Source organism: Malus domestica, chromosome 01 (assembly GCF_042453785.1).
Source record: "Malus domestica chromosome 01, GDT2T_hap1".
Taxonomy (NCBI): domain Eukaryota; kingdom Viridiplantae; phylum Streptophyta; class Magnoliopsida; order Rosales; family Rosaceae; genus Malus; species Malus domestica.
Window position 1 is genome coordinate 24,039,742 of NC_091661.1, and position 16,411 is coordinate 24,056,152.

Consider the following 16,411-nt stretch of genomic DNA (forward strand, 5'->3'; position numbering starts at 1 on the left):
GAACAGAATAAAATACAAGAAATAAAGACACTGAGAAATTTACGAGGTTCGGCAAAAACATGCCTGCGTCCCCGGAGAGATATTGCTCTTCATTATGAATAACAGTACAAGTACACATGAATAACAGTTCAAGTAAACATGCATACCCTAAGAGTTCTTTCACTGGAATACTTTTCACTCCAACTCTCTTGATTTTCTCACAACCCATGTTCAACCTTTCCCATGGGAGAGCCTAATGCTCTCTCCACCTTGGATGCTTTTCTGATGCAAACCTTCTCCCTCGGCAAGCACACATAATGCAAGCATTTCCTTGCATTAAATAAAGGTCAAGCCATCATCACATTTCTTGCATAATGTTCCCAAAGTCAAAAGGCAAACCCACTTTTGCTTTTACTTTACAGAACTTGTCTGTAACTTTTATGCAACACACACCATGTGATATTTCTACCGAAAGCAAACACACGTCACTTCATTATTGCCAGCTCAAAATATGAGCCAATCACAACACCTTTAACAAACAATTAACCAAAACTATCGGTTGTTCTTCTTTGAGTTAGCGGTGAGAATGTCAGGAGAAGAAGAAGAATTCTCCCAATTTTCCAAATATGCCGTAAAAAGTCATCGAAACAGAAGAATTCTCGGAGTACTTAGCTACTGAGATATGCGCTAGCTTTCTATCTGCAAAAGCCCAGATCCACTTTCAATAAAAAAAAGAAGGTAAAGTTAAAAGGCAATAAAGGTAAAGGTATAAAGTAATGCTTGTCGTTTATGTTTTTTTTATTTAGGAAAATTAATAAAAATTGTTTGAAAATTTTGAGTTTTAACGATAAGAATAAAATAAAAAGTAAAATGAATAGTACCAAGATTAACTTTTAATGTAAAAATGTGATTTTTCGTTAAACTGAACTGTACCGAAACTTTTCGTTAAAGTTCCCTTTTTTTTTTTTTGGTAATCGTTATCGTTTGTGCTTTGGTTGCTGCATCATTTGGCATAGAACAGGCAACAGAAAATAAATTTTGGAGACTTATTGCATTCCAACGTTTTTTGCACAAAACTTTAGAAAAGCAAAAGATAAATGATTCTTCGTTCCCAAGTTAGATCTAAGTTATGAAAGACACCACTCTGAACTCTTTCTCTTCCCCAATAATTTCTGACTCACTCTCTCTAGTCCCTCCCTATTACTCTCACTGAAATAAATTTTCTTCTCTGCTCTTCTTCTTTATCTTGTTCCCGTGCAGAGAATGGCAGGAAAAGAAGGCCACGCAATCGGGATTGATCTGGGGACAACGTACTCGTGTGTCGCAGTGTGGGAGCACGAACGTGTGGAAATCATAGTGAATGATCAGGGTAACAGGACCACTCCATCTTGTGTTGCCTTCACTGAGACTGAGCGATTTGTTGGTGATTCAGCCATCAACCAAATCATCAGGAACCCCACCAATTCCATTTTTGGTTAGCTCCTCGTTTATCTGCTATTAATTTAACAGTGTTTAATTTCGGAGTTAGTTCATGGAAAATGCTTATATGCCATAGAATTTATTTTTTTAACACAACAAAAAGCTGTAAGTACGAACATTATGAAGTTGAATTATAACTATCTCTGCAGCGTATTTTGTCGTTAAGATGAGTTATTCATTAAATATTCGAATAACTTATCTTACTAACCACATAGAAATTGTTCTTTCTTTGTAGGAATGTGTTTTTTTTTTTTAATTAATCATTTATTTGCAGATGCAAAGAGGTTAATTGGTAGGAGATTCAGTGATGCCACGGTTCAAAGTGATTTGAAGCTCTGGCCATTTAAAGTCACTGAAGGTCCTGGCGGCAAGCCCTTGATTGTGGTTACCCACGAGGGACAAGAGAAACAGTTCGCTGCCGAAGAAATTGTTACAATTTGGTAAGGTTAATTCTATGGAAGAAGAGAAGATGAATAGTTTTGGAATGAAACAGGGAGAGAAGAATGAGGTTGTTCTTTTCTCTGCAAAGTCACAGAGGAATAAATGATTTCATTAATTGTCTCTCACTATATTGCACACAACGTGCAAAGAGAGATATAATGCCTTTTACAAAACTGAGCTGGATCAGTACAATTTGAAATAGATCTCAGCCACACATTCAGCTAATAGCTAAGATCATCACACATGGCACTCATGGCCTTTTATACCTATATACCCTCTCACTTAGTATTTAACATAAGTGCATACACATATTAACATCACAACTTATTTCTAATCAGATTTTGGACTTATACTTCAACACTCCCCTTTAAGTCCAAAGCTGATATAACTCCTAGCTTGTCCCTGAGATAGTTAAACCTGTCCTTTGGTAATGCCTTGGTGAAAATGTCTGCCACTTGTTCTTTGGTAGGACAGTAAACCAAGTCAATTATCCCTTGCTGCAAGGCATCCTTGATGAAGTGATATCTCCTGTCAATGTGTTTTGTCTTCTGGTGAAACACAGGGTTCTTGGATATTGAGATTGCAGATGTGTTATCACACTGCAGAGGGGTTGCATCAACTTGTAACTCTCCAAAATCTTCCAGAACAAATCTGAGCCATATGGCCTGAGCTGTGGCTTCAGAAGCACTGATATACTCGGCTTCTGCAGTAGAAAGAGCAACACAGTGTTGTTTCACAGAGGCCCATGAGAACACTCCACTTCCAAAAGAAAATGCATAGCCTGAGGTGCTTTTGCTGTCTTCAAGAGATCCTCCCCAGTCACTATCGCAAAAACCAATTAAGACTGCCTTCTTGCCTTTCTCATACTTCAAACCATAGTCCAATGTGCCCCTAACATATCTGAGCACTCTCTTAGCTGTTCCATAGTGTTTATTGGTAGGACAATGCATATATCGAGCTAATAAACTAGCTGCATACATTATATCCGGTCTTGTAGCAGTAAGATACAGTAAACTGCCTACAAGCTTTCTGTATTTCTCTTCATCTGCTGCACCACTGCCATCTTCTTTACTCAACTTTTCAGTAGCCACAAGAGGTATAGAGACAGATTTACATTCTTTCAATCCAAACTTATCCAACAGGGAAGAGGCATACTTCTTTTGATGAATGAAGATGCTAGATTCTGTTTGAATTATCCCCATTCCCAGAAAATGATGAAGAAGGCCCAAGTCTGACATCTCATACTTCTCCTTCATATCTTCTTTGAACTCATCCAACATGTCTTGATTGTTTCCAGTATACACAATATCATCCACATATATGGAGACTATTAGTATATCCTTTTCTCCCCTTGTCTTAGTGTAGAGAGTTGCTTCACTTAAGCTTTTCTCAAACCCACACTTAGTAAAATAACTGTCAATCTCTCCATACCAGGCTCTAGGTGCCTGTTTTAACCCATAAAGAGCCTTATGCAATTTGTAGACCTTGTCCTCCCTGCCATTAACTACAAACCCCTCAGGTTGATCTACATATACTTCTTCCTGCAATTCTCCATTCAGAAAAGCAGATTTAACATCTAGTTGATATAATTTCCAGCTTCTCTGTGCAGCAAGAGCTATCAAGGTTCGGATTGTGTCCAATCTTGCAACCGGGGCAAAAGTCTCATTGTAGTCAATTCCTGGTTTCTGCACATACCCCTTGGCAACTAGTCTTGCCTTGTTCTTTTGGACTGAACCATCTAAGTTCAACTTAGTTTTGAACACCCATTTAACTCCAATCACCTGCTTATCACTTGGTCTGTTAACAAGCTCCCAAGTTCCATTCTTCTCAATCATTTGCAGTTCTTCTTCCATTGCCTTTATCCAAGCCTGATCTTGTGCAGCTTCTTCGAATTTTTCAGGTTCCACAATACAGAGATTGCACTGTGCCATAATATCATTTATGTTTCTCCATTTCACTGGAGTATGATCATAAGACTGAGGGATCTCAACAGATTCTTGAATGCTGCTTTCTTGTTCTTCAGTATGAGAGGAGGTATAGGAACTGGAGGCACTGTCTTGAATCTCACCCAACTCATGTGAATTCTGAATGTGGGTCACAGCAACAGAATTCTCTGAATGTTTCTTCCAATTCCAGGTTATAGTTTCATCAAAAACTACATCTCTTGAAAGAATTAACTTCTTAGTGCATGGATCAAACACTCTGTATCCCTTCTCACATGTAGCATATCCAACAAACACACCTTTGACACTCTTAGCATCTAGCTTCTGTCTTATTTCAGATGGTATATGCACATAGCATACTGATCCAAACACCTTTAAATGGCCAACCCCTGGTTTTCTGCCACTGTAAGCCTCAAATGGTGTTAAATTATTGAGTGCCTTTGTAGGTGATCTGTTCAAAATGTACACAGCTGTGTGTACTGCTTCTGCCCACAGAAAGTATGGCATGCTTTTATCATGAAGCATTGCCTTAGCCATTTCTACAACCGATCTATTCTTCCTCTCCACTACTCCATTTTGTTGTGGAGTGTAGGCCATAGATAACTGTCTTTGAATCCCTGCATCTTCACACAGTTTGTTGAATTCACAAGATGTGAATTCTCCCCCTCTGTCACTCCTCAAACATTTTATCTTAAAGTCACTTTGTAATTCCACCATGGACTTGAATTTTCTAAAACATATCAATGCATCTGACTTGTATTTCAGAAAATAAACCCACATCATTCTTGTACAGTCATCTACAAGAAGCATGAAATATTTGTTGCCCGCAAGTGAATCATTCTGCATAGGACCACACAAATCCACATGCACCAGTTCTAGAGGTTTACTTGCTCTCCATGCTTGATTCTTTGGAAACCACTCTCTATGTTGTTTCCCAAACTGACAACCTTCACAAACTTCATCCATTTCTTCTAAAACTGGGAGACCATGCACCATTTCTTTGTTTTTAAGCTGCTGAAGACCCCTAACATGCAGATGGCCTAGTCTCTTGTGCCATATCCAAGTAGACTTAGAAATACCTGCCCTCAGTACAACCTGATCATTTGGTATCAGTGTCAAGGGGTAACACCTGTTCTTTTTCATTTCAACTTTGAGTACAAGACAATCCAATGAAGGTCCATCAAAAATACTGCACATTTTTCCCCCAAATAACAGATAGTAACCGTGTTCATCCATCTGCCCCACACTTAACAGATTTTCCTTCAACCCAGGTAGATACATTACATCTTTGACATATTTTCTGCCTTTGCTAGTATCTATCATAAGTGTTCCAAAACCTGCCACATTCATGAGTTCCCCTGTGGGCATTTGAACCTTGCCAACCACATTTGTCTTCATGTCTATTAACAAATTAGAATCCCCTGTCATATGGTTGCTACAACCACTGTCTACATACCATTCTCCATTCACTTTTGATTCAGTGATTGTGCTATTTGCATAAAACAGGTTCCCTGTCACCTCTACCTGATTAGCATTATTTGCCTTTTGCACTAATTTACCTACTGTGTACTCTCTAGCCCAGTGACCAAACTTTTCACAGTTATAGCATTTAGGTTTCCCTTTATACCTACACTCTCCAAAGTGAAACTTAGAACATACCCTGCACTGTGGTTTTGTACCTATCTGCCCCATTGACTGTGCATTATGTGCAGGACTAGCAGGAAATTTCTGCTGAAACTTAGGTTTTGAACCCCATTTCTTGCCCTTATTATTCCATTTTTTCTGGAACTGAGATGAACCAGATTGACCTTCACCCCTATTCTGCTCTTTTGAATTCACTGAGAAAGATGAGAATGCTTTCCCAGTAGTATCAACAGTATGCAGATCAAACCGTTGTTCTTGACTCTTCAAGATTGCAACTACTTCCTGCAATTCTACAGTCTCTAGACACTTTGTGTTTTCTATAACCAAACAGATAGAATCATAAGGTTTACTAAGACTAATCAGAACCTTCTGCACAAGTCTCTCATTCGACAGAGATTCACCAAATGTTCTCATTTGATTAATTAGCTCATTCAGCCGTGTAAGATAGCTAGATAAAGACTCATCATCTCTCATCCTAGCATATTCAAACTCTCTCCTAAGATTCTGCAATTTCACAGATCGTACCTGATCACCACCATGATACTCCCCGTATAACAAATCCCATGCCATCTTAGCTGATTCGGCATTGGCGATTCGTGGGAAGATCTGATCCGAGACTGCATTTTGAATGATTCCTAGAGCCTTCGCATCCTTCATGAACACAGCAGCCATTTCTTCATCGACTGCATCGTCCGATGACCCTTCAACTTCCTTCTTCTTCTTCGAGTCAGGGGTTGTAATCCCTTTGTCCACCAGCTTCCATAACCCAAGCGATTTGAATATCGTTACCATCTTAATCCGCCAGAACTCGTAGTTCTCACCAGAGAAGATTGGGGTTCTCACCTCCGAGCTTCCAGATCCAGACATCTTGATCCGTCTGTTGCTTTCTCGCCTCAAATGAAAACTCCGGCGACTTTCACCGAGCTTTGACTTAGCTTAGTGACTTCACAGCTTCACGCCCAGATTCAATTGATCGAAAATCGGCTCTGAGGCCATGTTACAATTTGGTAAGGTTAATTCTATGGAAGAAGAGAAGATGAATAGTTTTGGAATGAAACAGGGAGAGAAGAATGAGGTTGTTCTTTTCTCTGCAAAGTCACAGAGGAATAAATGATTTCATTAATTGTCTCTCACTATATTGCACACAACGTGCAAAGAGAGATATAATGCCTTTTACAAAACGGAGCTGGATCAGTACAATTTGAAATAGATCTCAGCCACACATTCAGCTAATAGCTAAGATCATCACACATGGCACTCATGGCCTTTTATACCTATATACCCTCTCACTTAGTATTTAACATAAGTGCATACACATATTAACATCACAACTTATTTCTAATCAGATTTTGGACTTATACTTCAACAGAAATTTCAGCCATGGTTCTATCGAAAATGCGGGAGATTGCTGAGGCCTACCTCAACTCCACTGTGAAGAATGCAGTTATCACTGTCCCTGCTTACTTCAATGATTCACAGCGTCAGGCTACAAAAAATGCTGGCAACGCTGCTGGTCTAAATGTGATGAGCATCATCAACGAACCAACAGCTGCAGCAATTGCTTATGGCATTGACAGGAAGGCTGGTTGGTATAGCAAGAGAAATGTGATGATATTTGATTTAGGTGGTGGTACTTTAGATGTTTCACTACTTACCATAGGTGATGGTGTGTTTGAAGTGAAGGCCACGGCTGGAGACACTCACCTTGGAGGAGAAGACTTCGATAACAAAATGGTGGACTTTTGTGTTGAGCAATTCAAGAAGAAACATAATTTGGACGTGAGTGGAAACTCTAAAGCACTAAGGAGGTTAAGAGACGCATGTGAGAAAGCAAAGAGGAGGCTTTCGTTTACTTCAGCCACTGACATTGAAATCGACTGTTTGTATGAGGGAACTGATTTCTATACAACTATTACCCGTGCCAAATTTGAGCAATTGAATATGGATTTCTTTAACAAGTGTATGGAGCCAGTCGAGAAGTGTTTGAAGGATGCCAATATGGAAGTAAGCAGTGTCCATGATGTTGTTCTTGCCGGTGGATCTTCTAGAATTCCCAAAGTGCAGGAACTGTTGCAGGATGTGTTCAAGGGGAAGCAGTTGTGCAAGAGTATCAATCCGGATGAGGCAATTGCGTATGGTGCCGCTGTTCAAGCTGCAGTCTTGAGTGGGAATGGAAATGGGAAGCTTCAGGACTTCACTGAGGATGTCACCCCTTTATCACTTGGATTTGAGTGTCTTGAACGTGGTAGTTCCAAGTTATTCATGAACATTGTGATTCCAAGAAATTCTAGAATTCCAGTCATGAAGAAAACTAGTGTAACTACCGTTTATGACAATCAAGATTTGGTGGACTTTGCTGTTTATGAGGGTGAAAGCTGCATAGCTAAAAACAATAACTTTTTGGCTAAATTTACCCTCGATGGTATTCCTCCAGCACCGAAAAATGTTCCTTCATTTGAAGTTTGTTTCAATATTGATGCCAATGGTATCCTGAATGTCTCTGCCGAAGACAAGTCCACCGGCCAAAAGAAAGGGATTACAATCAAGAGTGACAGTGACATTCGAAATTTTGAAGGAATTGAGAAAGTGAACTGAAGACGTTATGATGAATTTTGGTAGGCTGGATCAGATTGGAACATTAGTATTGGTATTAACGATCAATTAGTTGAATGAGGCGTTGTTAGAGTTTTCATTTTGCATTCCGATGTTAAATCCTTATTATGATGAATTTTGATGAAGTTTTAATAGACTTTCATAAATTCTATATGTATGATTTGTGTAAATTTCTTCAAAATCTCATAGGGATGAATTCGAAGAGGTATGATTTGTCAAATCTTGATTGAATATACCCTATTAAACTTTGTAGGCTCCATTAAAATTTTGATTGAATACATCCGAATTTTACTTTTATAAAAATTTATAAATCCTAATTAAATATAGAATAAATTAGGTTTCATTTCCAACCACTGGGCTAAAATAAACTCTGGAAGAAAAATATATTTCTAGGCTAGATTCTTTTCAACTGGGCTAAAAAACAATTATTTGACAACTAATTTAATCATATTATTATCCAAGGGCGAAAGACCTTTTTATAACTGACATTACACGCTTCTTAAAATGTTTGAACGTGTTTAAAAATAGAGAAAATAGTATTTAATGAACAATTGATTGAATCACATTATTACTAGCCTATTGTGAGGTACTAATTATTAAAAAATACTATTAAAAATGACGAAAATACCTCTGCCATATTTGATGCATTATTTTGGTTTGCTTTTGAAGCTTTTTGTTTGAGGGGCATTTTTGTCCAATTTCTTTTGGTGAAGCTTGTCACACCGAAAAACATTGTTCATTGAATGCTTGGCTTTATATATGAAGATTATACTCTTTGGACCCAGATCCTCTCCGGATCAGTCCTGTGGGGATCCTCCTGACGAATTGATCTCATCGGTTGGGTCGGATTAGTTGCATGTCTCTCCTTCCCTTTCCGCAGCTCTCCCTTCCGCTTCCTCTCTTCCCCCTCAACTCCTCTCTGCCTCACTTCGATGCACCCACCACCACCCCCTGCATCTTTTCGGTCTTCTTCAGCCCAACCCAACCCACCCCAATTAAATTCCTTGTTTACTTTTTTAATTCTTATTTTTTAGTCTTGCCGTTTGTTCTTTGATATTTTCTTAGCTCCTTCAAATTGGGACTTTATTCAACAGGAAGAGGAATTTGCAGCTGGGGACGCTGGGGTGGGAGAGAGCTGGAAAGGGTTGCTGGGTTGTGTAAGATGTGGGATTACAGTGGCGGCGGGTGATTCGAAGTGAGGAAGAAAGAGGAGTTGAGGTGAAAAGAGGACGGGGAAGAGAGAGCTCCGAAATGAGAGATTTTTCAGTGTCACTGTCATACGAGATGGTACACCACGTGTCCCTATATAAATGATTGGTTATGTGTGTTAAAAGGTTAATAACTTAAAAATTAAAATTTTTCACCACTTGCATAAAACCACATGGTGTACCATAGTGTTACCGTCACAACTAAAAATTTCTCCTCTGAAAGGGGGAGAAAGACTTGCAACTAAGTTGAACCATTGGATTTGTACGAACGGATGAGATCAATTCGTCAGGAGGATCCCCACAGGATTGATCCGAAGATGATATGAGTCCATACCCCTTAGACCATCTCCAATCCTGACTTAAAACCTAAAAATATTTAGCCCAGAAGATTTAGGTTTTAGCCCAAAAACAGTTTTTCTACTTCAACCTTTTTGGCCTAAAATTTTAGCCCCAGATTATCAAAAAATGAATTAAGGCTATTTTTTTAAATTAAATTTAAAAAAAAAACAAATTATGTAGACTATCCTAAATTAATTTTATGAACATTTTAACCTAAAAATATTTAAATTCCGATAAATTTTGAAAAATCATTAAATCAATACATGAAAATCATGATAAAGCACATAAACTTAAAAAAAAAGTATTCTAGCCGTTGGAAAAAAATATTTAAATTCCGATAAATTTTAAGATTATTCTAGCCATTGGATTTAAATTTGGACCGTTAGATTTTTTTTTTTACCATTAGATTTAATTATATTCAATTTAAGCCGTTGGATTCAATAAATATATAAATATAAAACAAAAAAAAATTGAATGTGGACCGTTGGATTAACCAACGGTCCAATTACCACCACCACCAATGAAGAAAAGTAGCCGTTGGCTACAGGACAAGACCCACTTTTCACTCTCATCCGTGAGTCCCATCAGCTTTTGTGGGCTAAATTTGTGACCTATATTTACCTTCATTTTAAGTTTTAGGTTTTAGGTTTGGTTTAGGTTTTGGGTTGGAGTGGATTTGGGGGGGGGGGAAGGGGAAAATTTAGGTTATAAGCCACTATTGGAGATGGTCTTAATGGCAGCTGGTATACTTAAAAATCCCTAACAATAAAAATAAAGGAAAAATAATAAACAAAAACTTTAAAACTTTGAGTTTTAATTAAGGGAATTGATTAGCACTTCAAAAATCTTATTTTGCACTCTTCAAAAGTGTATTTTTCTTTCTAATTATAGAAAGTTTGGAGTGCCAAATGAGATTTTTGAAATGCTAATGACAATTTCCTTAATCAAAAGTAATTTAATAATTTTATTTAATGATAAAGACAAAAGAAATAAAAGGAAAACAAAACCCCAATCAAAAGTGCGTGCAAGGCGCATGTCATTAGATGATTTTTTTTGTTAATAAAAAGTTCGGAAAAACCTTTTTCATTAAAGATTCCTAAAACTAGAGCATAAAACCTACAATTTAACTCTCTAACGGGTGATTAAGGCAATCAAAATTCAATCCTATTTTACATTCATAACAGACTGCCTACATTCCAATGGGTTGTTCTTCGTTGAGTTTTCATGCTGAGAATGTTGAGAATGTCAAGAGAAGAAGAAGAAGAAGAAGAATTCTCCCATTTTTTCCAAAGCTGCCTTAAAAATTCATGAAAGCAGAAGAATTACTGTTGCGAGTTGAATATGTGTGGATAGTTTATCCCACTTCAATGAGGGACAAGGCTAAATAAGGGTTTATATGATGTCAAGCTATTTCTCATAGTGCCTATTGGTTGTAGTTATGATAGAATCTTAATTTTATTATGGTATTAGAGTATGTTTCTCTTGCGTGAAAGTCCAAAGGGCTACACATGCTCACGTGCTCATGTGTCAGTTTGTCCCACAACGGTGAAGGACAAGGTCAGCTAAGGACTTACATGGTTTTGGATCACTCTCTATATTGCCAACTAGTTTTATGGTAGAGCTATTGAGATCTCTGCAACTAATTTGCAGTTTTGTATTCTGTTCATATTTTATTTTTTTTTTGTCCAAATTTTATGTTCATAGTTCAGTACACAGATAAACATTGAACTTAATTTGTATACTAGTTATCATTTGTCGCTGTTTTGTAGAATTAAATATAAAGTTGTAAGGTTCTATCAAAATGTTGACATCATTCGTATTTGGGATTAGGCTGGAAATCTTTTTACGAAAATCCGAAACCAAACTAAAAAATCACGATTCCATACTAAAAAATTTCTAAGCCAATAATACGGAAATTTTCTGGATCCATACTGAACCAATCCCAAACTTTTTGGTACGGGAATCGAGATTACATATTCAATGGTTCAGGAATGTCGAATCGAACCATATATATATATATATATTTTTTTTTTTTTTTGGTTGCATGCATATTGAAGGTTGAGTTTAAGTAGTTTGATAGTAGATTATATTAGAAATAGAAGTATGAAATTAAGTTGTTTGGAACTTTGGAATGTCAATTTAACTTGATATGAAATTTCAAATTGGTATAAGATAAAAAACCTAAATTTCAATTGATATGAAATTGGGCAACAAAATTTAAGGCTAAAACCCAAATTTTAGCCGACATCTCCAAAATCTCAAATTTTGGCCCAAAAGTCAAAAATCCAAAATTCAGTCCCAATCTATCTCGAAATATTTTCAATATTTCGGAAATTCCAAAAATTAAGAATACCAAAATTTTAATTTGGGATTGATTTTCAAATTACGTCAAAAAAAAATTCAGTTTGAGATTCAGGATCCTATTTTTTATTCGGGATTCCATACCAAAATACCCCAATATGCAAAAAAAAAAAAAAAAAAAAAAAAGAGGAAAGTCAAAAGGTAGTAAAGAAGGTAAAGTTATGATAGACGAAGCTCTGAACTCTCTCTTCCCCACTAAACTAGCCAGACTCACTCTTCCCAGTCCCTCACCATTACTCTCACTGAAATCAACTTTCTTCTCTTCTCTTCTTCTTTATCGTGTTCCCGTGCAGAGAATGGCAGGAGAAGAAGGCCACGCAATCGGGATTGATCTGGGGACAACGTACTCTTGTGTCGCAGTGTGGGAGCACGACCGTGTGGAAATCATAGTGAACGATCAGGGTAACAGGACCACTCCATCTTGTGTTGCCTTCACTGAGACTGAGCGATTGGTTGGTGATTCGGCCATCAATCAAATCATCAGGAACCCCACCAACTCCATTTTTGGTTAGATCCTCGTTTATCTGCTACTAATTTAACAGCATTTTGATGGAAAATGGTTATATGCTTATTTTCTTAATGAAAATAGCTTAAACTTTGAGTTTTAATCAAAAGAACAGAAAAGTGTTGTAAGAGAATAATATTAGAGTGACTATTTAGAGTAAAAATGTCTTAAAAGTTCATAAAATATATTTTTGAACAAAAAAAGCTACAAGTATAAACAGTATGAAGTTGGATTAAAACTATCGTTGCAGGATAACACTTTTGATTAAACCAAATAAGTCATTGGGTTGTTTTTTATATTTGATCTATTGATTCTTAGCTGTTTTTCTTTCTAGGAGTGGTTTTTAATTTAGTCATTTATTTGCAGATGCGAAGAGGTTAATTGGTAGGAGATTCAATGACGCCACTGTTCAAAGTGATTTGAAGCTCTGGCCATTTAGAGTCACTGAGGGTCCTGGCGGCAAGCCCTTGATTGTGGTCACCCACGAGGGACAAGAAAAACAGTTTGCTGCCGAAGAAATTTCAGCCATGGTTCTAGTGAAAATGCGGGAGATTGCTGAGGCCTAGCTCAACTCCACTGTGAAGAATGCAGTTATCACTGTCCCTGCTTACTTCAATGATTCACAGCGTCAGGCTACAAAAAATGCTGGCAACACTGCTGGTCTAAATGTGATGCGCATCATCAACGAACCAACTGCTGCAGCAATTGCTTATGGCTTGACAGGAAGGCTGGTTGGTATAGCAAGAGAAATGTGATGATATTTGATTTAGGTGGTGGTACTTTAGATGTTTCACTACTTACCATAGGTGATGGTGTGTTTGAAGTGAAGGCCACGGCTGGAGACACTCACCTTGGAGGAGAAGACTTCGATAACAAAATGGTGGACTTTTGTGTTGAGCAATTCAAGAAGAAGCATAATTTGGACGTGAGTGGAAACTCTAAAGTACTAAGGAGGTTAAGAAACGCATGTGAGAAAGCAAAGAGGAGGCTTTCGTTTACTTCAGCCACTGACATTGAAATCGACTGTTTGTATGAGGGAACTGATTTCTATACAACTATTACCCGTGCCAAATTTGAGCAACTGAACATGGATTTCTTTAACAAGTGTCTGGAGCCAGTCGAGAAGTGTTTGAAGGATGCCAATATGGAAGTAAGCAGTCTCCATGATATTGTTCTTGCAGGTGGATCTTCTAGAATTCCCAAGGTGCAGCAACTATTGCAGGATGTGTTCAAGGGGAAGCAGTTGTGCAAGAGTATCAATCCGGATGAGGCAATTGCATATGGTGCCGCTGTTCAAGCTGCAGTCTTGAGTGGAAATGGAAATGAGAAGCTTCAAGACTTCATTCTCTTGGATGTCATGCCTCTGTCACTCGGGGTTGAGACTGAGGAAGACTATTGTGAGACGTTCATGTGGGTTGTGATTCCAAGAAACAGCAGGATTCCCATCAAGAGGAACACAACTCTACAAACTCGCTATGACAATCAAGTGACGATCAAGTTCCCCATTTATGAAGGTGAGAACCCAAACACCAAAAATAATAATTTTCTGGGTCAATTTAATCTAGAGGGTATTCCTCCAGCTCCAAAGGGCGCTTCTAAATTCGATGTTTGGTTCAGTATTGATGCCAACGGTATTCTAAGTGTCTCTGCTGAGGATAAGTCTACAGGCCAGAGGAAAGGGATTACAATCATGAGTTATAAAGACATAAGGAACTTTGAAGGAATTGAGGCAGTGAACTAATTAAGAAGCCTAGTCCTAGAACTGAATTAGGACATATATTATAAAATCAGCTTTACGTTTTAATTTTTGGAGGAGTTGTTTATCTTTATTGGAATATGAATGTTGGACAAAGCTTCAGTAGAAAACATGGGAGTTGGTACTCAGGAGAAACATACATGAACTAGTGAACTTTGGGCCCATTTGATATCTTTGTGCGAATCTTTGGGCCCTTTTAATATCTTTACGGAAACTTGTTCACATTCTTCATAAGAAAACATGGAATGCAAAGGATTACATAACATAAATACAGAAAAGGATCATCTTCGGATCCTCTTTATGGGGATCCAAGGATCAATAAATTATGTCCGTTCATTGTAGATCGTGCGGTCAGAAATCATTTTAAATATACAATTTAACATTGAATATAAATAGTACCTAACGAAAACTGATTGCACGATATACGATGAACATACATGATTGATTGATCCCCCTAGATCCTCACAAAGAGGATCCGGAGGGGATCCTTTTCCACATAAATACAGCTGCAAACAGTGTTATGAATTTTCACCGTTTCACTGACCAAATTGGAGTTGTTCTCCCATGGGCGGACTATTGGAGGACCGAGGATGTATCCCGTCTTGTTGAGAATGAATCATACATTGATGGAAATAGAGATCTTGCATGTGCTTATAAGAAGTTTGGTTACTTTTCATATTACCAAGTGGTTGTATGCTATAACCCAACTTCTTCACATCTCACCCCAGTGCAACATACAGTTTTCGCCTGGCACGCCTGAAGGCCCACTTCCACTTCCCGAGCAAATGTCCCACCAACAAACTCCAATGTTCTCCACCATCAAACCACCCCTTTCGAAACACCATTTGTCCAAAAGAAAGGGATTACAATCAATAGTGACAGAAGAACTTTAGGAATTGAGAAGATGAGGTAAGAAATGATAATTTGTGGCATACAAAGGCTGAAAATAGCATATACATTATTGTGGATGCAAATTTCCGCCATCTTCTCTTTAGACGAAAATGCACCTGCAAAATGATAACACCTAAAATTAAGGTCAAAAGCCTCACACACCCATGATGAATGGGGGGGGGGACTTTGCCCGAAGAATCTCCGATGCCAAAGTTAGAATTTGAGAGAAAATGTATTTGAGAATTTTTTGGAGAGAATAAACCCAGGATTTTAGTGGAGATATGGGGCTATATATAGGGGTGTGGTCGGCCCTAGGCCTGGCAATTCCTGACACGACCCGATAACCCGACACGACACGACACGAAATTAACAGGTGTTCGGGTCGACACGATAACGAAACGGGTCGTTATCGGGTAACCCGATAAGCACCTGTTAAGATAACGGGTTTGTTCGGGTATACACGTGGGTAACACGATAAGCAGAATATTAATTTAATAATTTATAACCCTAAAAAAATACTATAATAATTATATATATATATATATATATATAAATTTAACAATTTTATACCCCTAAAAACTATAATAATTATATATATATATATATATATTAAATTAACTATAATAATTATAATAATTATATATACTATAATAATTATACCCAAAATATTAACTATAATAATTATATATATATATATATATTAAATTTTATACCCCTAAAAACTATAATAATTATACATACAAAATAAATAGATTTAAATCTACTTAATAAATAAATATATATATATACACACACACACCATTGAACTTCATGGGATACGAATTATACGAAACTAATTTCAACGATCCAACCGTCAAACATGTTTGTATATACTTCGAGATCGCATACGCCAAAAATTGCAAAAAACAAACATTCAGAGAGCAAGTACCGGGACAAAACATTTTGACGGTTATAAACGAAAAATCACGATTTAACGGTCATTTTAACTCCGATTTTGATGATTTTTTAAAACCACACTCCTTTACCCTATATGAATACAATGATTCAATTCGATCTTCAATTTAAAATATTTACACTAGTGGATACCACAAAATCTTATGTTATACTTAATAAAAGTATAAATAAATTCTTAAGTATTAGTGAATCTATTGTTTTGATGGGATACTCATTCTACAAAACTAGTTTCAATGATCCAACCGTTAAACATGTTTGTATATACTTCGAGATCGCATATGCCAAAAATTGAAAAAAA

At 37.3% G+C, this 16,411-nt stretch overlaps 1 protein-coding gene and 1 pseudogene across 2 annotated transcripts; both read left to right on the top strand.

The window, feature by feature from the left end:
* Positions 1-982: 982 nt before the first annotated feature.
* LOC103426394 (heat shock cognate 70 kDa protein-like) lies at positions 983-8,269 on the top strand. Of its 2 annotated transcripts, none has more exons than XM_070818889.1 (2): positions 983-1,453; positions 6,856-8,269. In XM_070818889.1, the coding sequence occupies exons 1-2, from the start codon at positions 1,243-1,245 to the stop codon at positions 8,079-8,081; spliced, it is 1,437 nt and encodes a 478-aa protein (XP_070674990.1). In that variant the 5' UTR covers positions 983-1,242; the 3' UTR covers positions 8,082-8,269. The 2 variants fall into 2 exon arrangements, with proteins under 2 accessions (XP_070674990.1, XP_070674993.1); XM_070818892.1 differs by lacking the exon at positions 983-1,453 and adding an exon at positions 1,768-1,898.
* Positions 8,270-12,137: 3,868 nt separating this feature from the next.
* Positions 12,138-14,378, top strand: LOC103417118 (heat shock cognate 70 kDa protein-like; annotated as a pseudogene).
* The last annotated feature ends 2,033 nt before the right edge of the window (positions 14,379-16,411 follow it).

What these genes read in the sequence shown, in the direction of transcription:
- LOC103426394 (XM_070818889.1), top strand. Translation starts at nt 1,243, where the DNA reads ATGGCAGGAAAAGAAGGCCACGCAATCGGGATTGATCTGGGGACAACG. An exon ending in CCCCACCAATTCCATTTTTG is followed by an intron (nt 1,454 to 6,855) that starts GTTAGCTCCTCG and finishes ATACTTCAACAG; the next exon opens with AAATTTCAGCCATGGTTCTA.